Consider the following 27,288-nt stretch of genomic DNA (forward strand, 5'->3'; position numbering starts at 1 on the left):
TGAGAACGAGGGGGTGTGTGGCATCCTCTACATTGGGGAAACCAAGCGGAGGCTTGGGGACCGCTTTGCAGAACACCTCCGCTCGGTTCGCAATAAACAACTGCACCTCCCAGGCGCAAACCATTTCCACTCCCCGTCCCATTCTTTAGATAACATGTCCATCATGGGCCTCCTGCAGTGCCACAATGATGCCACCCGAAGGTTGCAGGAACAGCAACTCATATTCCGCTTGGGAACCCTGCAGCCCAATGGTATCAATGTACACTTCACCAGCTTCAAAATCTCCCCTTCCCCCACCGCATCCCAAAACCAGCCCAGTTCGTCCCCTCCCCCCACTGCACCACACAACCAGCCCAGCTCTTCCCCTCCCCCTACTGCATCCCAAAACCAGTCCAACCTGTCTCTGCCTCCCTAGCCTGTTCTTCCTCTCACCCATCCCTTCCTCCCACCCCAAGCCGCACCTCCATCTCCTACATACTAACCTCATCCCACCTCCTTGACCTGTCCGTCTTCCCTGGACTGACCTATTCCCTCCCTACCTCCCCACCTATACTCTCCTCTCCACCTATCTTCTTTTCTCTCCATCTTCGGTCTGCCTCCCCCTCTCTCCCTATTTATTCCAGAACCCTCACCCCATCCCCCTCTCTGATGAAGGGTCTAGGCCCGAAACGTCAGCTTTTGTGCTCCTGAGATGCTGCTTGGCCTGCTGTGTTCATCCAGCCTCACGTTTTATTATCTTGGATTCTCCAGCATATGCAGCTCCCATTATCACCTACTAATCACCTTCCTGTTTTCATGTGAAATCACACTGACTAAAGGGAAAAAACAGGTTTAATGGGCTCATGGCTGCTGCCATTTTTATCTCCCACCACCTGCTTTTTTATACAGATCTGTTTTCCTGGTCCGCTCACTTCCTGAACACTCCTCCTGGTCTCTTTCACAGTGATACTGACCTGCCGCACACTCTTCCTGGACTGTTTCACAGTGATGCTGACCCACTGCACTCTCCTCCTTATCTGCTTCACAGTGATGCTGACCCACTGCACTCTCCTCCTTATCTGCTTCACAGTGATGCTGACCCACTGCACGCTCCTTCTGACCTGCTTCGCATTGGTGCTGACCCACTGTATACACTTCCCAATCTGCTCTGCAGTGATGCTGACCTGTTGCACACTCCTCCCGGTCTGCTTCACAGTGATGCCGACCCACTGCACACTCCTCCTGGTCTGCTTCACAGTGATACTGACCTACACCACACTCTTCCTTATCTGCTTCACAGCGATACAGACTCACTGCACCCTCCTTCCAATCTGCTTCACAGTAATGCAGACCAAAGAGCATCTTTCACTGAGTTGATGGTCCTCCAAGTGTAGTCACAGAATCATGAGATATACAGCACAGAAACAGACCCTTCAGTCCAACTCATCCATGCTGACTAGATATCCTAAATAAATCTAGTTTCATTTTCCAGCTTTGGGCCCATATCCCTCTAAATCCTTCTTATTCATGTACCAGTAAAGTTATATTGTGCCCGCCTCCATCACTTCCTCCAGTAGCTTATTGCATGCACGCACCACCCTAAATGTGAAAAGTTGCCCCTTATATCCATTTTAAATCTTTCCCCTCTCACCTTAAACCTATGCCATCCAGTTTTGGACTTGCCCACCTTGGGGAAAAATCCTTTTCTATGCCCCTCATGATTTTAAAAATATCTATAAGCCGCCAATGCTCCAGGGAAAATAACCCCAGTCTATTCAGCCTCTCCCTATAGCTCAAACCTCCAACCCTTGCAATATCCTTGTAAATCTTTTCTGGACTCTTTCAAGATTCAACACATCCTTCCTATAGCAGGTAGACCAGAATTGCATGCAGTACCCCAATATTGGCCTAACCAATGTCCTGTACAGCTACAACATGACCTCCTAATTCCCTTGCTCAATGCACTGACCAATAAAGGCAAGCACACCAACTGCCTTCTTCACTATCCTATCTACCTGTGACTCCACTTTCAAGGAACTATGAACCTGCACTCTAAGGTTTCTTTGTTCCTCCCCAGGACCTTACCGTTAAGTGTATAAGTCCTGCTGTGATTTGCCTTTCCAAAATGCAGAATCTCACATTTATTGAAATTAATCTCCATCTGCCACTCCTCAGCCCATTAGACCATCTGATCAAGGTCCTGTTGCACTCTGAGGTAACCTTCTTCACTGTCTACTACACCTCTAATTTTGGTGTCATCTGCAAACTTACCTACCATACCTTCAATGTTCACATCCAAATCATTTACATAAATTATGAAAAGCAATGGACCCAGCATCAATCCTCGTTGCATACAATTGGTCACAGGCTTCCAGTCCAATAAAAACCCACTACCACCACCCTCTGTCTTCTATCTTCGAGCCAGTTCTGTATCCAAATAGTTAGTTCTCCCTCTATTCCATGTTATCTAACCTTGCTAACCAGTCTACCTCAAGGAACTTGTTGAACATCTTGCTAAGTCCACATAGATCTCATCCATTGCTCCGCCCTCATCAATCCTCTTACAGTCAATAGTTATCGATGTGTGTCTGCGGAACAGACAATACAGCAGAGTGATCCGTGTCACAGAACTGCTTGGGATGAACTTCGACAAAAACCATTTCATCTTTCTCCAGACTTCCTTTGCAAAGGCACATTCCAGCAGAAGGCTTGTGACAGTCTCAACAACCATGAAACTGCTTCAATGGCAGTGTACGGTAGCACAGACCCACTGGGCACAGGTAGTGCCCTTCTCAGCACCAGCCAAGCGATGCCTTGGAGCATGTTGGAAATTTCTGGTGATGAGGCATTCTGCCAAATGACTTTGACAGTCTGCTCGGGGAACAACCTGGCTGGGTCCACCCTTTCCTTTTCCCACAGGGTCTCAAGGACACTACATGTTGACCATTTCCTGATGGTCTTGTGGTCAAAGGTGCTTTTCTTTGCAAATTTCTCTATGCAGGACAGGTGTTATAGAATGGTCTAGCTACTTGGGAGTGTTCCACGCAACAAGGTCAGCCCCAACCTTTGCAACCCTAGGGAGAGGTAGAACCTCAGTAGGTAGTGACACTTGATGTTTGCATACTTAGGGTCTACGCACAGCTCGATGCAGCTGCACACAAAGCTAGCTATCAGGATGAGGATGGCATTGGCTATGTTCTTCCTCCTCTTATCTAGTGTTTTATACATGGAGTCCCTGCAGATACGGTCCATGTGAGACCTTCAGATGAAGTGGAAGATGGCTTGGGTGACTGCAACAATGCAGGTTCAGGAAATGGACCAGACCTGTGTCACGTACAACAACAGAGAGAGTGCCTCACACCAGGTTTTAACTTGCAATGGGGCAGGAGCAGTGCTTCCAAAAGCCCAGTTTTTGTCTTACCAGAGTGATGCACTCTACCCAAGATTTTGCGCACACCCCAGCTCCTCTAAACCATATTCCCAGCACCGTCAGGTAATCTATCCTGATGGTGAAGGGGATAAATGATCAATTGGCTTAGTTCCCAAAGAATGGGGCCTTGCTGTTGCCTCAATTTACCTTGGCTCCTGAGGTTAGTTTGAACTGGTGACAGATGCTCATAAACCAGTGCACTGACAATGGATCAGAGCAGAAAAAAGTGACATCATCCATGTCCAGGAAGGTTTTGACCTGCAGGCCTCCACTGCCTGGAACAGTCACCCTTCTCAGGTTCGCATCCTTCCTGTTGGACTCAGCAAGAAGCTCTAAACAGCACACAAACAATGCAGGAGAGAGTGAGCAGCCCTGACTCACTCCAGATCGGATCAGCGAGCTTTATGATTCCCACCCATTGAGTGAAGCTGCATGATTGATGTAGGGTAGAGTCGCCAGGTCCAAATGCGGATTCCCTTCCCAAGCCCATTTTGGAGAGTATGAGCTGTGTGGTATCCTGTCCTCATGGGAACACGCTACCTGCTTGGCTTGATATGTGCCAGTAGCTGAACGGGTCTGTGCTTTACTGAACTGCACTTGACGGTGTCACTCTTAATTGGATCGTACTGTGCCATTCTTAGCCTGTTGGATACCAGCGCTGGCGATCCAGTCAGAAAGAAAAGATCGACTAGTGCAAACAGACTGCAATCTGTTGTTTGCAAAGCAGCCATTCGATGCATCTTAAAATACCGTTTCACCCTTGGTGGAGGTATAATGTGAGGAAGTTCCTGCGTCCGAACGTATTCAAGCGATTTACGTTGATGTGTTCGTCAGTGCAGTCCTATTGGTTTGTGTGAGTAGTGGGAGGATGCTCGCCCACAGCACTGTGTATATGACGAGGAGAGAGCAGCCAGAGCCCAGACACAAAGAAGCGCCAGAGGCTTGGAGTACAGCTGTGTGTGTGAGAGAGTTGCTGATCGTATCAAATAGGTCAAAGAGCTACAGTCTCAGAGATATACAGTCTCGTTAGATCTGCAATTCCATCGAGTCGGCGGTAACACTGCGAAGGGACCCATGCGTTTTTATAATATGTCGACGAACTTACTGTTGGTTCCAATCCCGGAGTCATGCGACAACGCGATGAACAGAGACATCAAGATCGCAGTTTTAGGGTCAAGCACTGTTGGGAAAACAGGTGAGATGTGTTTATGTTGGGAAAAACTGAGACGCTTACAGAAATGTCAGTCAACAATTTACTTTAGAAAAGAACAGTATTCCTATTTAACCAAATCTTACAAGACAAGTACTGTCGCTGCTGATGGACTTGGTTGACGATTAAATCCAGGAACAGAATCAAAACTATATTTCCTGTATTGAATAAGCATGAAGTACCTGTTTACGTAATTTGTGTTCATTTATGTTGAGTTAAAATTCAATTATCAGACTGCGGACCAAGCCTTTTGACTCTGTAATTTAGGATTAAGTTTGTCCCAAATAGATGGAATAGGGTTCTTCCTGCTGCCCATTAAAAAAGAACCTGCCGGCATTGTGGCTAAGTTCAGGGACATGAGTGGTCAAACGTGTCACTCAGCGGACGCTGTCCCGCACTTGCATTTGAAATCTGCTAATTGTTTTCTGGAGGATTGAAATAGTTTTAAGGCGGATTCTGGGATTTCCTGCCAGAAGAGAACAAGGATATACACTTCCAGAAGTGTTGAACTGTTACAGCTGTTTGTTGGGAGCCGGTGGTAACAACAGAAATTTGTGTTTGCGTAGCGCCGTTCATGTAATAATAAAACGAGCAAAGCAGACAAAACCTGACACCAAAACCTCGCACTGAAACAGTAAGACAGGTAGACAAAGGCGAGGAAAGTTTCACCGTGAAATAATGTATTTCACAAATTCTTCACAGCCACTGATGTGCTCCTGAAGTGCGGTTACTGTAGTGATGTTGGAAATTGTGACTGTCAATTAGCAATGAGTTAATGATCAGATAATTTCTTTGTGTTTGAGCCAGATTGGCCAATACATTGGCAAGCACTGCCTACAATCAGAGAAGGGTGCCTTTCTGCTTTGGAAGGTGTTGTGTTTAGTTCCAACACAGCCTGGAAACTGTTTGCAGGTTGTTTTTAGAAGGACTGTCAAGCCTTTAGCTCATTTGTACTTGGGCTTTATTTCCAATTTTTATAAACAACACTGATCAGAAATTGGTTTTCTTTCCAAAAGATGTACAATCATCGTGTGTGTACAAGTGTACAATCATAATCAGCAGAAACATAAACAGAAATTGCTGGAAAGGCTTAGCAGGTCTGGCACTATCTATGGAGAGAAATCAGTTAACGTTTTGGGTCAAGTGACCCTTTGTCAGAACTGTACAATGAGCATATTCTTCAGTAAAACTGGGAATTTTTCGATTAGTCTACAAGGTAATGGGAGCTCCCAGAGATTCAAGCCATTACATGGGAATTTGAAAAGCTTGTGATCACTTAATTTTACACGGCTTTTGGGATTTATGCACATCATAATTTAGTTCTGAGCCACATTAAAGTTGATCTGGAATTACACAATTTGGATTTTTTTGTATTTGAAAGGTGTTTTCATTTTGACATAATTGGTGTGCAAATTCAGCTCTCAATGTGCTGTATTCAATAGTATCGCCAAACAGCTGAGTGGATGACTTGTGCAGAAGATGTTTACATAGTTGTTAGTCATTGGTTGGGCAGCATTTATTGCCCATCCCCAGCTTCCCTTGGAGGTAGTGGTGAGCAGCCTTCTTAACTATTGCAGCCCATTTGGTGTAGGTACCCTCATATCCCTGCTAAGAAAGGAGTTCCAGGATTTTGGCCCAACACAGTGAAGAAATGGTGATTAATTTCCCAACCAGCTTGGTGTGTGGTTTGGAGGGAAACATGCATAAGATGGTGTTCCCATTTTTCTGCTGCCCTTGGCATTCTTAATGGCAGTGGTTGTCAGTTTAGAAGGTGCTATCTGGGTATACTTGGCAAATTTCTATAGTGAATTCTATAGATGATGCACACTGCTGCCACTGAGCATCAGTATTGGAGGGAGTGGATGCCTGGAAGTGGTGCCAGTCAAGTCGGCTTCTTTGTTCCTGATGACATCAAGCTTCTTAAGTGTTATTGGAGCGGCACTCATCAGGCAAGTGGGGAATTTTTCATCACATTCCTGACTGGTGCGTTGTTGATGGTGGACAATTTTTGAGGAGTCACACAGTAAGTTACTTGCTGCAGTATTCCGAGAATTTGACCCACTTTTGTCGCCAAAGTATTTTCATGGCTAGTCCAGTTCAGTTTCTGGTCATAGTAATTTCCCTGGATGTTGATAGGGGATGCACTGGATGAGTGCAGCCAATAATTTCAACACCATCCAGGACAAAGCAGCTTGCTTCATTGATCCTACATTAACTAACTTCAAACTGAAGCTTGTGACTTCACAAGCTTCGAAATCTCCTCCTCCCCCACTGCATCCCTAAGCCAGCCCAGCTCGTACCTGCCTCCCTAGCCAGTTCTTCTCTCACCTATCCCCTCCTCCCACCTCAAGCCGCACCTCCATTTCCTACCTACTAACCTCATCCTGCCTCCTTGACCTGTCCATCCTCCCTGGACTGACCTATCCCCTCCCTACCTCCCCACCTATACTCTCCTCTCCCCCTATCATCTTTTCTCCCCATCGTCGGTCCGCCTCCCCCTCTCTCCCTTTTATTTCAGAACCCTCTCCCCATCCCCCTCTCTGAAGAAGGGTCTAGGCCCGAAACGTCAGCTTTTGTGCTCCAGAGATGCTGATTGGCCTGCTGTGTTCATCCAGCTTCACACTGTTATCTTGGATCCTCCAGCATCTGCAGATCCCATTATTTCCATCTATAGCTTGGCCTTTGCTTATCTTGAGGTGCTCTGACATTTAAAGACATTTATCAAAAAGCTTGAAATGAATTTGAAAACATGCGCAAGTTAAATAATCAAAGTAGTTGTCAATTTCAATAAATAGATTATTTTGCACACACAGTATGACTAGAATTCCTTCTTTTTGACAAAGTTGAGAAAAATAGTTGAGCTTTGAATAATTGTAGTAGAAGATTTGACAATAATCCAGCCTTCACCTTGCCAGTTGAATCTGTGTACACAAATGTACATTGCGTACAACTAAGACTAGTCAATGGATATGCAGATTGGCTCTTAAATTCATTCTTGATATTTTTGTTAATGGATTTTTTTGCACTGAGTTTAAAATACATATGCAGTTAGCTGAAATTAAATGTTTGCTGTTTGTGCTATATTGAATAAGTCAATTACAAGGTTTTAAAAATAACAGCATATTTTTGCATTTTCTCAAATCTGCATTCGTATTGTTTTCTGTTTAATGATACAGATACTGCAATAAAAAAGGCTCTATTATTTGGGAGTAATGGTGGTTCATGAGTTTGTTTTCCTTCAGTTTCCTGTCTGATAGGATAGGAACAGTACGATCTACAGGAGTAGAAGAAATCATGGTTTTTCCTGATCAACCCTAAAGATAAATATTTCCCTGATTAACAATTAGAAAGAATAATTGATTTCTTTTATAATTAATGCCAGTTCTGACTTCTTTTAATAGCCAAAAGTAATTCTTTTCATTGAAAAATAATCCAGTGTTTTGATACACTTCATCTGAAAATGGCATATCTTTAGATTTCAGAAACTTGCAAAGCTATGTTACAGTAACTTCCTGTTTAGACAAAAGTCAGATACGATCAACAAAGATCATGTAAACTAAACTGGTGGGTCTCCAATTCCAATACTGCAATTCAGAGCTGAACTCTTTCACATAGCTTGATGTAATGATAACTGCATTACTGCATATAAAGAGCTCTTTAGATCTAGTTGTACTTAGAAATAGCTATGTGTATCTTTTACATTTTAAATAAGATTCTCCTATACAACAGTGATCCTAGCCTCAATCCTCCTGAAAGAAATAAAGAATTGAAAGAGCACTGCTATTAAAATAGTTCACTTGGTGTTAAATGTAAATATTTGAGGGCCCTCTACTACTTCTGCACAACTGCACCAAATGAGTAAAATGCAAATATATAGAAACAAGCACATTGAAGAATGTCTGTAGAATCTTTTCACATGCATTAATAATCCAGGAAATCGTATCATATTATGCTACACTCAAATAATATCACAGCTACTGGCAGTTTATTTGCATTATGGTGGATTATTAGATTGCAATCCCTGGGACAGACAAAGTAGATTTGGCATCTGGCTTTTTATCTTCAAGCCAGTTAGTTTAACATCTGTCAAAGAGAAGATGTTAGAAGCTATTAAATTCAAAGTGATCTGGAAGTGATCTTCATGGATTTGTGAGGGAAATCCTGTTTAACTAATTTGTTGGGGTTCTTTTGAGGAAGGAATATGTGCTATGAATAAAGGGGATCTGGTGGATGAACTGTACTTGGATTTTCAGAAGGCACTCTATTAAAATTCAACTTCAAAGGCTATTCTGGAAAATAAAATCCCATGATATAGTGGGTAGTATACTGTCATAGTTAGAAGATTGGATAGCTAACAGTAAATGACAAGGAAGCTTAAATGTAGCACTTTCTGGTTGGCAAGGTGTGAGAAGTGATGTGACATAGGGATTAGTGCTGGAATGTCAACTTTTTTACAATTTATATAAATGTCAAGGATAATGGGCCAAAGATTTGGTTGCTAAATTTGGTGAAGACAAAGATATCAGGGAAAATAAATGATAGGAGGACAAAAGGAAGATAAATGAATAAAGGGTTAAATGAGTATATTGTGGGACAATGTAAAATGTTCTATTTTGGCAAGAAGTATAAAATAGAAGCATGTTACCTAAACAATGAGAAGTTGCAGAACTGAGATGCATAGGAAACTGTACCCTAATGTACAAATTGTAAAATATTTGTCTGCAGGTACATCAGGTTATATGGAAGGTTAGCAGAATATTTTCAATTGAGGGGAATTGAAGATAAAAGTAGAGAGGTTATGCTTCAGATATATCAAGGATTGTTGACTCCACATCAGGAGTGCTGTGTACAGTATTTAAAGGAAAGATATACATGCATTGTAAGCAGTTCAAGGAATTGTTTTTAGGTGAATGCCTCAAATGAGGAGTGGGTTGTCTTGAGGAAAGGTTGGACAACCTAGGCTCATATCCACTGGATCTTCGTAGAGTAAGAGGTGACTTGATTGAAACATATAAAATCCAGCCTGCCTTGATAGGGAGCATGTGAAACGATCTAGAAATAAGCAGTTTCCCATTTAAGACAGAAGTGAGTAGAAATCTTTCCTAACAGGATCATAAGGTTTGAAACGCTCTCTCTCAAAGGGTGTTGGATCACAATCCTTGAATATTTTTAAAGCAGAGGTAGATAGGTTCTTGAAAAACAAGTCGCTGAAAGGTTATCATAAGTTGGTAGGAACTTGGAGTAATCAGTTCAGACATGATCTTATTTGGTGGCAGAGCAGGTTGGAGGGACTGAATGGCCTAATTCCTCCTAGTAACTGATTTATTTTAATTTTCGCTTCTTGGTTTTTCCCACTGTAGCGCCATCAACCTGCATTAATGGAATATTCCAGCTGTAACACAGAATCACAAACAGCCTTAGTGAATGTGACAAGTTTCCTTTACAATTACAACTAATTGGAACTACTGTGCCAGAAAACTAATATTGAAGCTGCTTTTGTTATAAGGAGAGGATAGATATAGACCTGCTGAATTCACCCTTTTTTGTATTATCTGGATACTGAAGCACGTGTATCTCTGGTCTTTACGATGAACATTATAAATTCTCAATTTCTCAAATGCATATGAAAGAGCAACTTGAAAAGCAGTGACAATGAATTATTAATAATTCTCTTGTTTCTTTCTAGCATTGATTGTCCGGTTCTTAACAAAGCGGTTTATTGGGGACTATGAATCAAATACAGGTATGTATTTCTTAAAATAATCAACCAAAATTGATCATTAAAGATCAATAAATAATAAATACTTGCTAACAAACCATTGCTTTTATTTCAAAGGAAATCTTTATTCAAGACTGGTTCATATTGAAGGCGAACAGCTTTCACTGCAAGTGCAAGACACTCCTTGTGTTCAGGTATGGCATATGTGACACTATCACATTTTAGGGAAATCAAATGAAAACCTTGATGGCAATAAAGAATAAAACTCCCTGAAGCCAAGTTCAGAATTTGCAGTTTATTTGAATAATAACTAGCTAAAAAACTAATTCAATCAAAATTCTTAGTTTTGATTTGTAGCTTATTTGAACAATGTCATAATGTTAATAAAGCTACGCAATTTATTTATACAAAAATATGTTCAGTTTTCTTTGTCATTGAATTTGTAAATCCATCAAATGAGCTAATTTCTGATTAAATTTCTTTTAGGTTCAAGGAGAATGTCCACGTTTTCCTGACCTTGTCTCCAGGTGCATTCACTGGGCTGAGGGATTTATCTTGGTGTATTCAATAACTGACTACAATAGTTACAAACTGATTCGACCCCTGTACCAGCATATACGTAAAATATATCCTGATACAAAAGTTCCTGTGGTCATTGTTGCTAATAAGAGTGACCTATTGCATGCCAGACAAGTTCAGACCAATGATGGGATCCAATTAGCAAATGAACTTGGTACAACATTCTTAGAAATCTCTACCAGAGAAAACTATGAGGATGTGTATGATGTTTTCCAACATGCCTACAAAGAGGTGAGCAAGCTGCATATGAACAATAATGGAGAAAAACGAAGAGGATCAATTATTCCTCGACCCAAGTCACCTAATATGCAAGATTTAAAACGACGCTTCAAACAAGCCCTCTCTTCCAAAGTGAAATCTGGTGCCACTTTATGACGTGGATATTAAAACGATCAAGCCCAGTGGATGACAAGCAGAATTGCACAGTATTAGTACGACTTCTGTAAATGGTGCCTTTTACCTCCAGCAAAATTATAAAAGTAGCTTTAAATGATGACGGTGCAAATGTTGGTTCTTGCGGTGATTGACTATGGAGCCGGATTTAGTTGAGGGCAAACGAATATCTCTTTACTTGCTAATGCTCATATAATTTATGCTGCTACAGTGTAGCAATGCACTGCTTGTGAGTGTCTATGTTGAACCTTGAAAAGATAGCTGAATAGCATTTCTAATGTTGCCAATAATGGCTGTTCACAATGTGTAATGGAGTGTATTCGTTGTACAGTGCAGCTGTATTGAATCTTGCAATACATTGTGAAGTGAGTGAAAATGTGGCATGGACCAGGGACAACAGAACAGTCACAAAGATTTAAAACCTGCTACAGATTTTGGGTGATTGCAGTGTAAGTGAGGCAAATTATATAAGAGACAGATGTGCAGATCAGGTGAAAGAGGTCGCCATAGTCTCCGTTGCCATTATGAAGTTGCGACTAGCCACTGGAATTTTCTGATTTGTGGATTCCAGTTTAAGAAAATGTAATTATTTGTCCATTCTAGTGTATAGATTTTGAGAATTATACAAAACATTACTGTCAATCATTTTTGTGTAATGAGTTTGTAATTATCCTGTATTTTATTGATTGAACCACAATGCTATATTTGCTGGAGATAATTCTTTTTACTGTATTTTATACAAACAATGATTAGTTATTCCTGTGACCCAATGAAAAATGTGCTCATTTCTATATTACTATAAAGACATTTGTACAATGTTTCTAGATTTATACTAATTCAGGAACATATTAGAAATTCACTCATCTACAAGGATACTTTTTTTGACAGGAGTAAAAGTATTGATTTTAAAGTATTGAATTATGATAAACAAATTAGAACAGGTTATTTGACAAATTGCAGTGTGAGTTCAGTATTTTTCGATAATTGCTGAAAAATACCTGTTAGACATCAGGGGCTGTGGCCATCTCTTGGTATGCTTGACATTGGTCCATCAGCATTTTAAGAAATATCCATAGGCTGGAGAGACTGGGCTGAAGGAATTAACAGCAGGAATGTTATCTTGTGGGGTTACTCAAGATAAATGCATTTGCTTCACAGGTAATTTAGTGACACAGTAAAAGGTGATAATAAGTACCATGAAAAGTGTTAAAAAATGAAACGAGTAAATGTAGAAATATTATTTATTATAACTGGCATTGTTAAAAGTGCAAGAAAATTAGAACAGTAAATTGATCTTATAGCCCTATGAGCCTACTCTGCCACGCAACAACTTCTGCCTTAAGTCTATTTACCTTCCTACAGCCAATGTCCCTTGATTCCCTGAGAGATCACAATTTGTTCATCTCTGCCTTAATTCTTAATACTTTGGAGTAAAGAATTCCAAATATTCATAACCCTTTGAATGAAGAAATCATCTCATTCTCTTTATTGATCTCCCTTGTTACATCCCCAAAAAAACTAAAGTTTGTTGAATACAATTTTCCTTCTGTAAAAACTTGCCTTGTCTGAGTGCAGTATGATTTTGCTAAGTGCTTGGATAAGACTTGCTTAAAAAGAGATTTGTAGCATTTTCCAGTTGATTTGAGGCCTGGTTTCTCTCTCCCTCCTTGAGTTGTGGAGTTAAATTGGTAACTGTCAATCTGCTGGGACTGTTCTAGAATCTAGAGATTTTCAGAAACCGGAGCATTCACTAACTCTGCGGCTACCTCTTTTAGAATGCCTGCCCGATGATGTGGGCATCCTATCCCAGATATTAGTTGGATTTTAGTTCCTAAGGAATGAAGCAGTATAGCACAGGAATGGACTGTTTGGCCCACCAAGCCTGCACTGATTCCTGTTTCTTATTTAGACATGCTAATTATTGCCAATGTGCAGTTTCTATCCCTCTGATCACCTCCCGTTCAATTGCTAAATGTGCCTGCTTTCACCGCCTCCATTGACAGAACATTTTAGGAACCCATCACCCTCTGCGAAAAATTTTCCCCACATTTCTCCCCTAAACTTTCCCCCTCTCACCTTAAACATGTACCCTCTTGTAGTTGACCTTGCCACCCTGGAAAAAAGTCTCTGGCTATCCACCCTATCTATGCCCCTCAAAATTTTGTAGACCTCTCTCAGGTCTATCACCCCTCAGCCTCTGTCCTTCCAGTGAAAACAAAGTTAAAATTTGTCCAAAATATTTTTCTCCTGATGTTACTGACCTTATGTTCATCACTTGTCAACCCCTTTGTTCTATTTATCATGTGTAATTTGTGTCTTCTAATGTGAAGACATTTACTATCTGAAGCCTGACAAATATTGAAGTGATAAGTGTCTTTTTAAACATTGGTAAATTTTTGGCCAATCATTTGGAGCATTTCACTTCTCATAAGTTCAGTCCCATCAGCCAAAATGTTAATCACAGTAAAATTTATCAAAGTAAAGGTTTATCTCAAACAGGCATGAAGGAAAAATCAATTAAATTATTACAACTAAAATGTTCTCAATACAAACTTTCACAGTAATTATGTGCAAATAATTTTTCTCAATTCCTGCTATAATTATGTCACAAAAACAATTGGCATTCTTTGTGAAGGTCTAACTGCAAACATTCAGCAATCAAGTGCATATCATAGACCAGAGCATCTGCTGCAGAGTCTCATTTGAAGCTCTGCACTTCTTCCAGTTTAATCATGTTACCAAGAAAATAAACCTAAAAAAAATTACATCAAGAAAAGTAAGAGCTGTGTTTTTATTATTGGGATAAAAGACTAATCATGCTGATCATAGAAATTTCAAATGATTATATAAATAAAACAAAAAATGTGTTCTAAATAATCCATGGTAATAAATAATGGCTTTGTTTTGACGAAGAGGTTGTATAGTTACAACCATTGTTCTTCTTAATATGACTGCGGTGACAACTTATTCAAATGTGCTTTGGAAGTTTTTAATCACAAGAATCAAAAGCCAAAGTGTCTTAATTTTATGCATGTTAAGTTTAAAAATTTGAAGACAACTTTGTACAATTTTAGTGTTAATTAACTTTTTGTAAGACCTAAATTAATTACAGTTGCAGACTGACTTGAGAGAACCAGTCCAAAAGCTTTCTAGTCTTGATTCATTCCAAGATCTACTCCAGGAACAAGTATGTTCCGTTACATTTTGACAGAAGAAGTTAGTGTTGATTTTAATTGTTATGATAACAAAATTAGAGCAGGTTATTTAATGAATTGCAGAATTTGTTACATTTTTCATTGTAAGATAAAAGAAATTTTATATTTGATTATAAGTAGAAAATTTTCAGTTGATCAAATTCAGGACATCAGATTTTGTTTCTGGTTCACTGGACACATATGTCTTGTTTTCTTTTAGTTGATTAAATTTATCATTTTGTCCTCTGTCTTCCCTTCTGTGCACTAAAGCATTAAAAATTATTGCTTATTAATCTTGCTTGCCACTACCCCTCTGTGGATGATTGGAGACATTCTGAATTCTGATCAGCTCGTCAATGCATGGACAGAATGCAATCAATCTTAGATTAGCTAAATAGTGCTTGTCCAATTCTGAATTTTTTAAAGTAATGATCATACAAATGACTTCACTACTTACTATCCCATAACTTTTTTTTTAAACATGTGTAGGTTAGGTGCATTGTCCATCGGAAGTGCAGGGCTACAGAGATAGAGTAGGGGGTGGGTCCTCAGAAGGTTGGTGTGGACTTGTTGGGCCAAATAGCTTGTTTCCACACTGTGGGGACTCTATATGCAACAGTTTGTATGTATCAACTCCTTTTAGCAATAGCTTGTCCGTATCAACCTGCAAGCCTTTTACATCTTTACTGATAATGTGGCAACAGTTTAGCCATTTGTGTGTATGCCTAGGAGAATATAGTATCAGTTCCCAGTGAAATAATATCGTACCAGATGTCCTACCTAACATATTCATGTGATCTCAAAAACCTGTCAATATCGTTTCACTACAAGAACCATATGTGACTCCTCAATAATTGCTGATGTCTAAGACAAATGAAAAATCAATATGTTTATATAAATTTAGTACACTTTGGCTCATTTTGTTATGTACTAGACTATTAAAACATAGTTGTATATTTAAGTGAAGTCTTTTATCTCAAAGCATTTTCAGATTTGGTAACATAAGATTAGCTTGGGCTGTGAAACAATTCTTACCTTTCACCAGAACCACCTAGTTATTCTTCCTTACAGGAAATGTTTATAACTAATCACAATCAAAAAAAAAAGTAATTCCCCACCTGCTCAATCAAGTCAATTTTTTTTTGTAAAATCTCATTCCCATAAATTTACTGACAAAATTATAGTTTAAATAATTCATTTATCTGTTTTAAAACTTATTTTGTAAATTCCTTATTTTATGTTCAAAATGGAAACTGTTGTTTTTCCATTGAATTTAAGATAGTTCACTCATTTTTCCTAACATGCTGATGAAAACTTCATGCTTTTACTGGAGATAAGAATAAATCAAGAAACACAAAAATATGACAATATGTAATTCCAGTTTAACTTTGAACTTTTAAAAAATATTGATACATAAATTCAATCTATGAATTTTATTTATTACATGTGCAAACTATGTTCTCCACCAGAGACACTTATTCATTTGGCATGCGTGTGATTTACAAATCCTGAACTTTTATGGCTTGCAATTTTTCATAAGGGTTTTCGGGTAAAGAAAAGGTTGTTGTTGCTCATCATTGACTTATGAGGCCATATACTACCCAATATGTAATTTTTACATGTTATATTCATGGGATGACCTTTAGGATAAGCATAAACTCAATGCATTAGGAAATTTTCAGTCTGCGATTTCCATTATATTAAAGTTACTCTTTGAGATGTCAGAGGATAGGTGTACATTTTTTCTGAATGGAATTCCAATGTGCTCCAGGATAACCAAGGCAATGTATTCTGCCTAATTTCAAGGTGGCAAACTAATCTTTCAGTCTATAGAACTAAATGAAACCCATGTTCAGATTAAATCTATTTCACATCCACGTTTGGAGATAATACTCCTGTTTATTGTTAGATGGTCAGTTGACTAAATAATTTTTCTTTGTTCGTTCATTGGATATGGGTGTCATTAGTTACATTAATTGTCTATCCCTAATTGCTCTTTAGAAAGTGGTGATGAACTGACTTCCTGAACTGCTGCAGTGCAGTTGTGTTGATATGCCACAGTGCCGTTAGAGAAGAATTTCTAAGATTTTGACCCAACAATAGTAAAAGAATAGCAACAAAGTTGCAACAGAAGATGGTATGTGTCTTGGAGGGGAACTTTCAAGTGATGATGTCCCTGTGCATCTGCTGCTTTTGTCCTTCTAGATGGTAGAACCAATGAGTTTGGGAGGTGATGTCTAAGGAGCTATGGGGCTGCACTTTGCCAAAGATTTGCACCATGTGAATTTTGTGTAGTTTCATGATGGACTTCCCTTCATGAGTGCCAGCAAATTATTTCACAGAATTCACCACAGCTTACCATTATGTATACATCACATCTCCATAGTGCTCACAGATGTCTCACCACTATTGATATCTTCTGGGATTTCTATCACCAGTCCCACATTTAATACCAACAGTGCAAATTAGGGGCATCCATTCAGGACAGAGATGAGAATAAGCTCTTCCTCACAGCAGATTGTGTGTGTCTTCAGAACTCTGCCTCAGAAGGCATTGGGGGTTGAGTCATTGAATATTTTTAAGATAGAAGTGGATAGATTCTCATTAGGCAGGAGAATTCAGTGAATTGGTGGGAACATATGGAATTTGAAACAAACAGTTTAGCCATGAGCTTATTGATGGTGGAGGGGGCTTGAGTGGCCCAATAGTCACATTCTGCTCCCATTTTGTAATTTTGTACACTGCAGTTTGTGGAGAACGTTATCTCCAGGATACTGATTTTTCTGATGTTTTCCATAAATGACGTAAACATTCTAAAGTGGTTCCTGTCAGCCCAACGGGCACATAAATCTGCTGAATTACCTTTGGAATTATCCTTGTGCTATAAATATTTATAGGTACTTCACTGTGATATTGTTAATCCCTTCACAATATTTCAGTTTTAAATTCAAATCTTAGGCACAGATGTGCAAAATGTAGTATAATAAACTCTCAGGAATATTTTTGAAAATATCAACTACATTTAAAATATTAATTTAAATGATTTGTGTGTGTACATCGTGTTCAAAAACAAATGTCAATTTATTTAGAAGCCACCTAAATGAATAACAACAAAGTTTACAAAAGACTAGGATTAGAATATTTTTTCACAGAACTCACAGTTTTGAGGAAATGGAAGAAAAAGGCATTGATCATTCAACTCATTCAAAATGCTTTTCATAATAATTTTCTGTTTTTTTGGGGGGGTGTGGATGTAATTATAAGCAATGCCAAGCCAAGAGTACTCCATTTTTTGGAGCACTGGTTGTATCCCTGGGCAACAATAATGAGTGGGCTGTAAGTGCTTAACTCTCCTCTGAGCTAAGAGGAATCATGGTCATGCACATTGGTATTTGATAAACCATGTTTGCTACCTTTCCATCATTAGTATAACTACTTATACACTTGTCTAATTGGGAGGTGTTCAGTGGCCTGTTTGAATTGTGGATTAGGCTGGATATATTTCACAGGCTGAATGTTGAGTAAATGCAGCAATACTCAGTACTGGCAACAATCCACAATAAGACAGATTTTCTGCACTGTATTCACTTAGGATGCTAGGAGAAGTCAAGATATTTTTGACATCTATGTTAATATAAAAATATTTGTGAAGAGAAAGCAAAATACTGTGGATGCTGGAAAACTGATATAAGAACAAAAACATTTTGGATAAAAGTTCATTTGTTCAAGCAGCCTCTGTGTAAAGAAAGTAAGGTAATGTTTCAGGTTGAAGACTTTTTATTTATGTGTATATATATCTGTTGACTTATTGTGACACTAAAGTGATATTGATGAACAGAAAGACACTAACTCCTGAGGGAGGATGCTCTATATGTATTATGAAAGGTCATTAATCACATGGAGGATCACCAGCAGCATGTAAGAAACATACATTTCAATATGATGACCCTCATGCCCATTCCACTGTGGTGAAAAAAATTGCCAGTTTTTATGATCCTTTATTGCCGATATTCCCTTCAAACTATTGTAGACTAACAGTTAAAGATCAATTTCCGTGATTCATCAATAACCTCATTGTTGAACCAAGTGGCCATTAGTGTGGTAAGCTGTAAATAAGATAGACCACGGCCATTTTGTGTCTAATAATTCTTACTTTCCTATAATCCTATTGCAAGGCATATGACCATTATATTTTTATTAAAGTACTATATATATCCAAATATTCTCCAAAACCTATCATTATCCTCTAACTACAAGAAACATATGTGATTCTGAACAATTATCATGTCTAAAACAACTGAAACAGCAACATATCTAAAACAAAATTTGTATATATAAGCCTATTACATGCTAAACTACTTTAGGGTCTAGGCCCGAAACGTCAGCTTTTGTGGCCCTGAGATGCTGCTTGGCCTGCTGTGTTCATCCAGCTCCACACTTTGTTATGTTGGATTCTTCAGCATCTGCAGTTCCCATTATCTCTGATCACTACTTTAAAACATTGCTGTTTTTGTGTAAAAGTCTTTTATCTCAAAGTTTTTTCAGACATGTTAATCCAAGATTTTATGAGCCTGGGCCATAAAAATAATCTTTACATTTACCTTAACCATGTAGCTATTCTTCCTTACAGAAAGTGTTTTATAACCAAATACAATCAAACAAGCTGTAAGGTAAATTACCCACTTACTCAATCAAGCCAAAATTATTTTTTTAAAAACTCGTTCCTACAAATTTACTGCTTTTATGCAAACTCTATGGACTACATGAACATAGAGGAATTCCTTTCCAATAATATGTCACTCGTGCAACATCATAGAAACATCACCATGCAAGTTTATGCCTAATACTCCAGAAGAAGAGTTGATATTTTTATTTGAATTCAGTCCAGAATACTTAGAGATGCAGAGATAGAATAACAGAGTTTACTTTTTAAGAAAATAACCCTGAAATGTAGGAGTATTTACGGCTCAAACCTGTTCTGTCGTTTATTAAGACCATAGGATGCATTTCAACCTCAACCTCAACCTCATTTTCCCTTACTATCTCTACATCTCTTGATTCATCAGCCCCACAGTAAACTTCCCAGCAACATCAGCCATGCAACAAGAAACTCCCAACACAACTGTTTGGAAACACAACGCAATATATGCCTCAACCAGAACCAGCCACTGATCACATAATTGAATGGCTTACACAAAGACTTTCATGTCTTGTACCATTGGTACACCCAGCAATGTTGCTAAAATAAACATTGTGCAATTTCTCTGTTCAAGAACCACACCATGTGAAACCAGACAAATCAACACCATTTGCAGAAGGTGATAAGCATAATGTTGTGGCCCCAATGCTGACCTGACAGCACAGAGGCACTCTGGAGCACTATACACTGACCTCAGTGCACCATAGCTCGTAAGCCATGTGACAGTCTTTATCCAAATTACTCAGGGACTGGGGTGAATGATATAACTTGAGCTATAGCAAGGGCTTTCAATGAAATGGTGGGGAAGGAAGGGTGTGGGGGCAGATGGTTGAGAAATGACAAGGTAATAGTACATGGTAGTGATAGTTTAATGACAGCTAGAATGTGACGGGAAGGGGCAGAACATCCAAACATAAGTGTACATCAGCAAGTAATATTACAGATGGTAAAACTGTGAAAGGACATAATCAAAGTCGCCATAACTGACTATTCACTGCATTATAACAAGATAGATAACATATCACAGAAATAAAACTAAATGATTATGATATAGTAGGCATTACCAAGACATTTTTGGAAAAGTGACCTGAATATTCAAAATTATTTGATACTTTAGAAGGACAGAATGAAAGGAGATGAATTTGGGTTAGCTCAATTAGGAAAGAATTATATCAGTATTGCTGTGAGAAAGGATCTTCTTTCAGAGGATCTAGATGTAGAAAGAATATTTTTGAAGATAAGGAAAAGCATAAAGTAAGTCATGGTAGGTGTACTTTATAGTCCATGACACTAGTTACATTGTAGGGCGAAATATAATTTAAGAAATATTGAGACTTATAAGAAAAGTACTGCAATAACTGTGGGGATCTTTAATAATGATAGAGATTGGATTAATAAAATTGGTAAAGGCAACTGAAGGATTAGTTCATAGAATGCATTCGGAGCAAAACAATCTGGAACTCACCAGGGAATGAGTTATTTTGGATCTGATAAACAAAATGAAACAGGATTAATAAATGATCTCATACTAACAGGATTTTCTTGTTAATAGTGATAAAAAGATGATGGAATTTAACATTCAGTTTGGGGATGAGAAATTTGGATCTGCAACTTAAACATTAATAAACAAAGATATGAAGACAGAATTAGTGAGACTGGGAACATAGGTTAAAGAAAATTTGAAGAAATATAGTTTCCAAGAAGCCTATAGATCCAATCCTACAGAAACTCATAAAGCCCATCAACACTAAGAAACTTGAAGCCATCCAAGACACATAGCCTGCTTGATTGGCACCTCATCCATCCTCTTTAACACTCACTATCTTTACTGTTGGCACACAATGGCAGCAATGTGTACCATCTACAAGATGTGCTAAAGTGGCTCACCAAACCTTTTCCAAAAGCATGTTCCAAATTCAGACTCTGTGCCACCAAAAAGGTCAAGGGCAGCAGCTATACATCAATAGTGCCACTAACAAGTTTCTCACCAAGTTATATGCAGTCCTGAAATGGCTCAGTGAGCCACTCAGTTCAAATGCAATGGGGACAGGCAGTAAATGTTGGCCTTGCTAGTGACTCCCTCATCCCATTGAAGAATAGATAAACCAAGTGGAGATGAACTGGTGAAAACAACACCAGGGGTCTGCAAAGTATAGAGTTAGGTTAAGGGGACAAAACATTGAGAGATAGAATATAACATTGGGAATGTAATTTGTCTACTTTAGTGAACGGAAGACAAAATGAGCATGCAACTGAAATACAAAGCAACTACAAAACTCTGAAGTACAGTAGGATCTGGGAGTGCTGGTATTTGAACCACAAATGTTAATGTGCAAGTACAGTAGGTGGTTTAGCAGATAAATGGAATGTAGGTGTTTACTCAAGAGGAATGGAAGTAGTCAGGAAGTTTTGTTACAGTTGGTGTGCCCACACCTGGAGTACTGTGCACAGCTTTGATCTCCTTATTCAAAAAAGGATATAAAGGTATTTGAAGCAGTTCAGAAAAAGCTCGGTTGACTCATACCTGAGATGAAGGAGTTGTCTTATGAGGAAAGGTTGGATAAGTTAGGCCTGTATCCATTGGAGTTTAAAAGAATCAATGGTGATTTTATGGAAACCAGGAAAGATCCAGGAGCTGTGAAAATGATGGATTGTGAAAGGATGTTCTTTTTATGAGAGATGAGAACTAGGGTCACAGTTTAAAACGAGGGGATAGCCAATTTAAGATGGAGATGAGGAGAAGCAATTTTTCTTTTGGACAGTATCAATAGGCTGTGGAATTCTCTGTCCCTGAGAGTGGTGGAAGTGGATCATTGGGCATTTCAAGGCTAAGTTAGATAGCTTCTTGATTGGCAAGGGTCTCAAAGGGGATAGAGGTTAGACAGGAAAGTACAGCTGGGGCTACAATCAACTACATAACCAAGATCTTATTAAATGTCAGAGCAGGCTGAAAGAGCCAAATTGCCGACTCCACTTACTAATTTACATGATCGTATATGTTCATCTGTATGTTAACATTGTGATACTGAACTAGCAACTTAGACTAATACTCTGGAGAAGATGGGTTCAAGTACCAGTACAGGAACTAGGAAAATTTAAATTCAATCAATTAAAAATCTAATCTTAGTAATGGTAATCATGAAAGTAGTGGCCAGTGTACAAATCATACGAGTTATAGAATCATACAGCATGGAAACAAACTTCTTTGTTCCAACTTGTCCATGCTAACTAGACATCCCAATCTGATCTAGTCCTATTAACAGCATTTGTCCCATATCTTCTAAACCCTTCCTATTCACATACCCATCTAGATATCACTTAAAATTTGTAATTATACCATCCTCCACCACTTCCTCTGGCAGTTCATTGCAAATAAGCAGCGTGCTCTGTCTCAAAAAGTTACACCTCAGATCTTTTTGAAATCTTTCTCCTCTCACCTTAAACCTACACCGTCTAGTTTTGGACTCTCCCACCGTGGGAGAAAGACCTTGGCTACTCATCCTATCCATGATCCTCATAATTTTATAAATTTCTATAAGGTCTCCACTCAGCCTGCAACACTCCAGGGGAAAAAAAGCCAGTCTTACAATATCTTTGTAAATCTTTTCTGCACCTTGTCAAGTTTAGCAACATCCTTACAGAAGGGTGACCAGAACTGTACATGGTATTCTAAAAGTGGCCTCACCAATGTTCTGTGTGGCTGCAACATGACTTCCCAACTCCTATACTCAATATTCTGACTAATGAAGGCAAGCATGCCAAATGCCTTCTTCATTATCCTAACTACCTGTGACCCCACCTTCAAGGAACATTTCACTTGCACCCCTAGGTCTCTTTGTTGGGCAACACTCCCCAGGGCCCTACCATTAACTGCATAAGACCTGCTCTGGTTTGTCTTACCAAATGCAACACCTCATATTTATCTAAATTAAAACCCATCTGTCACTCCTCGGCCCATTGGCTGATCTAATCAAGGCCTCGTACTCTGAGATAATTTTCTTCACTGTACACTGTATCACATATTTTGGTGTCATCTGCAAGCCTCCTATATTCACATCCAAACATTTCTATAAATGATGAAAAGCAATGGACTCACCACTGATGCTTTTGGCACACTGCTGGTCACAGGCCTCCAGTCTGAAAAACAACCCTCGACCACTACCTAATGTAGTTCACTCAAACCTTTTAGTAAAGGAGATCTGTTATTGAGAAGCATTCTCGCCTGGATGTGATTCTGGATTCACAACAGATTGGTGGACTCTTTGAAATAGCCTAGCAAAGCACACAGTTGTATCAAACTGCTGCAAAAGAAGATCAGTCAGAATAAAAATGCACAGCACCAGGCTAAGCACCAGAAATTAAAAAGGAAAGAATTAGTGCCATTCCTTCACTGTCAATGGATAAATATTCTGGAACTCCCTTCCTACACCCCAAGGATAGCACTGGTTCATGAAGGCAGCTCACCGCTCCCTTCTCCAGGGTAATTGGAGATGGTAATCAATATTGGCTTTCAACACATCCATCCCACAATTGAATAAAAAAGTCTGTTCCTGGTTTAACGAACTTTCCCCTTATCATATATACTTATAGTTGGAGCCTGATGAATGTAAAAGGTACACTAGTGATAATTCATAGAATGTGTTTATTTCATGAAGTAGCAGCAAGAAGGCCATTGTGACTGCAAAACTATCATAATCTTCCAGACAACAAAGTGTGAAGCTGGATGAACACAGCAGGGCAAGCAGCATCTCAGGAGCACAAAAGCTGACGTTTCGCTCTGATGAAGGGTCTAGGCCCGAAACATCAGCTTTTGTGCTCCTGAGATGCTGCTTGGCCTGCTGTGTTTATCCAGCTACACCCTTTGTTATGTTGGATTCTCCAGCATCTGCAGTTCCCATTACCTCTGATCGTAATCTTCCAGACAGCCTCTTTTTAAGTCATTTATATTGGCGGCAATTGCTGACAAGGGAAGGCAAACCCTAACGGTTTAGCCTCAGATGCGTTTACTTGTCACATTAAATTTATCATTTGTTTAAATGAGTACATCCCTCTTGTTAGCCTCCTATCTTTTCAATTTCATGTTATCCTTTTTGTTTGGGGCCATCCCCTTTCTGCAGATATTATCAATGCTGCTTGCTGGTCAAGCTCCCAGGGCTTTGTTTAAATGGCTCAGGGAAAGAGCCCCTGTAGCCATAGTAACCAATGAACCAGGGCAAGTGGATGTATGTAAGCCTGAATACACTGTCACTAATGACTATAACCCAACATTCAAAATTATTTTAATATATTTTTCACTATATTGTTCTTAGAGAAGTGTTTTTCAGTAGCATTCAAACAAAGCTTAAACATATTGAAGAGAAATCTCTTAATATTTCTTATCTGGAATTATTTTACCTGCTACAATGGGTTAGAGATAAAAGAAGCCAAGTGAAAATGATAAATCTGTAAAAGAAAATCCTCCTTTGTAGTTAATGAGGCTGAATGTTGTAGATATACTTGTAGTATGTATACTTGTAGTAAGGTAGGGCCGATGAGGGATAGCGTAGGGAACTTGTGCGTGGAGTCTGAGCAGATAGGGGAAGCCCTAAATGAGTTTTTTGCTTCGGTTTTCACTAAGGAAAGGGACCTTGTTGTGAATGAGAACTTTGAGGAGCAGGAAAACAGGCTTGAACAGATCAAGATTGAGGAAGTTGATGTGCTGGAAATTTTGGCAAACATTAAGATTGATAAGTCCCCAGGGCCAGACCAGATTTATCCTAGGTTGCTCCGGGAAGCTAGAAAGGAGGTTGCTAAGATGCTGGCTTCCTCACTCTCCACGGGAGTCGTACCGGAATATTGGAGGGAGGCAAATGTTGTTCCTCTTTTCAAGAAAGGGGATAGGGAAATCCCTGGAAATTACAGACCGGTCAGTCTTACGTCTGTGGTCAGCAAGATTTTGGAAAGAATTCTGAGGGATAGGATTTATGACTATTTGGAAAAGCGCAGCGTGATTAAAGGGAGTCAGCATGGCTTTGTGAGGGGCAGGTCATGCCTTACAAATCTTATTGAGTTCTTTGAGGAAGTGATGAGACAGGTTGCCGAGGGTCGAGCAGTGGATGTGGTGTACATGGACTTCAGCAAGGCATTTGATAAGGTTCCCCACTGCAGGCTCATTCAGAAAGTCAGGAGGTATGAGATACAGGGTGATTTGGCTGTCTGGATTCAGAATTTGTTGGCTGACAGGAGGCAGAGAGTGGTTGTAGATGGTAAGTATTCTGCCTGGAGGTCAGTGCTGAGTGGTGTCCCACAGGGCTCTGTTCTTGGGCCTCTGCTTTTTGTAGTTTTTATAAATGACTTGGATGAGGAGGTTAAGGGGTGGGTTAGTATGTTTGCTGATGACACAAAAAGGTTGGAGGTGCCTTTGATAGTATCGAGGGCTATTGCAGGCTTCAGCGAGACATTGACAGAATGCAGAGCTGGGCTGGGAAATGGCAGATGGAGTTCAACCTGGATAAATGCGAAGTGATGCATTTTGGAAGGTCGAACTTAAATGTTGAATATAGGATTAAAGGCAGGATTCCCGGCAGTGTGGAGGAACAGCGGGATCTTGGTGTTTAAGTGCATAGCTCCCTCAAAGTTGCCACCCAGGTGGATAAGGTTGTTAAGAAAGCATATGGTGTTTTGGCTTTCATTAACGGGGGATCGAGTTTAAAAGCTGAAAGGTTGTGCTGCAGCTCTACAAAACCCTGGTGAGACCACACTTGGAATATTGTGTCCAGTTCTGGTCACCCTATTATAGGAAAGATGTGGAGGCTTTGGAGAGGGTGCAAAGGAGGTTTACCAGGATGCTGCCTGGACTGGAGGGCTTGTCTTACGAGGAGGGGTTGACTGAGCTTGGATGTTTCTCTCTGGTGTGAAGGAGGAAGAGAGGTGACCTGATCGAGGTGTACAAGGTAATGAGAGGCATGGATAGACTTGATAGCCAGAGACTTTTCCCCAGGGCAAGACTGACTGCCACGAGGGGCCATAGTTTTAAGGTGTTAGGAGGAAGGTATAGAGGAGACGTCAGAGGGAGGTTCTTCACCCAGAGAGTTGTGAGCGCATGGAATACTTTGCCGTGGTAGTCGTGGAAGCGGAGTCATTAGTGACATTTAAGCGACTGCTGGACATACACATGGACAGCAGTGAATTGAGGGGAATGTAGGTTAGGTTATTTTATTTTTAGATTAGGAATATTCCACAGCACAACATCATGGGCTGAAGGGCCTGTACTGTGCTGTACTTTTCCATGTTCTATGTTCTATGATCTTTTTCTAACAGGCTGCACAGACCAAATTCAGGGAGTCCCTGGACTCTGTCTGGGGAGTCAAGAACAAGGAGCAAGGCTTAGGATACAGAGTAGGCTATTTTGGTCTGAGTTAGGGAAACACAAACACACACACACACACACACACACACACACACACACAATCTCACACACACACTCTCTCTATCTCTTACACACATACACAGGCGCACACACACACTGTCTCTCTTACACAACAAAACTCACTCTCTCTTTTCCTTTCAATTAGAAGGTGGTTAATTTGTGGAATTTACTACAACAGAAAGCTTTTCCCCAGGGCAGGATTGACTGCCATGAAGGGTCATAGTTTTAAGGTGTTAGGAGGAAGGTATAGAGGAGACTTCAGAGGGAGGTTCTTCACCCAGAGAGTTGAGAGTGCATGGAATAGTTTGCCGTGGTAGTCGTGGAAGCGGAGTCATTAATGACATTTAAGCGACTGCTGGACATGCACATGGACAGCAGTGAATTGAGGGGAATGTAGGTTAGGTTATTTTATTTTTGGATTAGGATTATTCCACGGCACAACATCATGGGCCGAAGGGCCTGTACTGTGCTGTACTTTTCTATGTTCTATGTTCTATGTTCTAAGTACACTTGAAATAAGGAAGAGACTTATTGTTTGTCAGCAACCACCCAAGTGCAGCTCAAACTGATGTACTTAGAAAAGGGCTCAGTGGTTAGCAGTGCTGTCTCACAGCACCAGGGACCTAGGTGCGATTCCACCCTTGAGCGACTGTCTGTGTGGAGTTTGCACATTGTCC

At 39.7% G+C, this 27,288-nt stretch overlaps 1 protein-coding gene across 1 annotated transcript; it reads left to right on the top strand.

Annotated features, from left to right (window-relative positions):
• Positions 1-4,311: 4,311 nt before the first annotated feature.
• Positions 4,312-15,378, top strand: LOC125453413 (ras-like protein family member 11A). The gene is made up of 4 exons (XM_048532971.2): positions 4,312-4,604; positions 10,306-10,362; positions 10,456-10,532; positions 10,825-15,378. The coding sequence occupies exons 1-4, from the start codon at positions 4,484-4,486 to the stop codon at positions 11,290-11,292; spliced, it is 723 nt and encodes a 240-aa protein (XP_048388928.1). The 5' UTR covers positions 4,312-4,483; the 3' UTR covers positions 11,293-15,378.
• Positions 15,379-27,288: the final 11,910 nt, after the last annotated feature.

This window comes from Stegostoma tigrinum, chromosome 6 (assembly GCF_030684315.1).
Source record: "Stegostoma tigrinum isolate sSteTig4 chromosome 6, sSteTig4.hap1, whole genome shotgun sequence".
In the NCBI taxonomy this organism is placed as follows: Eukaryota; Metazoa; Chordata; class Chondrichthyes; order Orectolobiformes; family Stegostomatidae; genus Stegostoma; species Stegostoma tigrinum.

Bases quoted from the DNA above. Each gene is read 5' to 3' on its own strand.
- LOC125453413 (XM_048532971.2), top strand. From the start codon at position 4,484: ATGCGTTTTTATAATATGTCGACGAACTTACTGTTGGTTCCAATCCCG. The intron at 4,605-10,305 runs GTGAGATGTGTT...GTTTCTTTCTAG, and splicing joins AAGCACTGTTGGGAAAACAG to CATTGATTGTCCGGTTCTTA. The intron at 10,363-10,455 runs GTATGTATTTCT...TTTATTTCAAAG, and splicing joins GGACTATGAATCAAATACAG to GAAATCTTTATTCAAGACTG.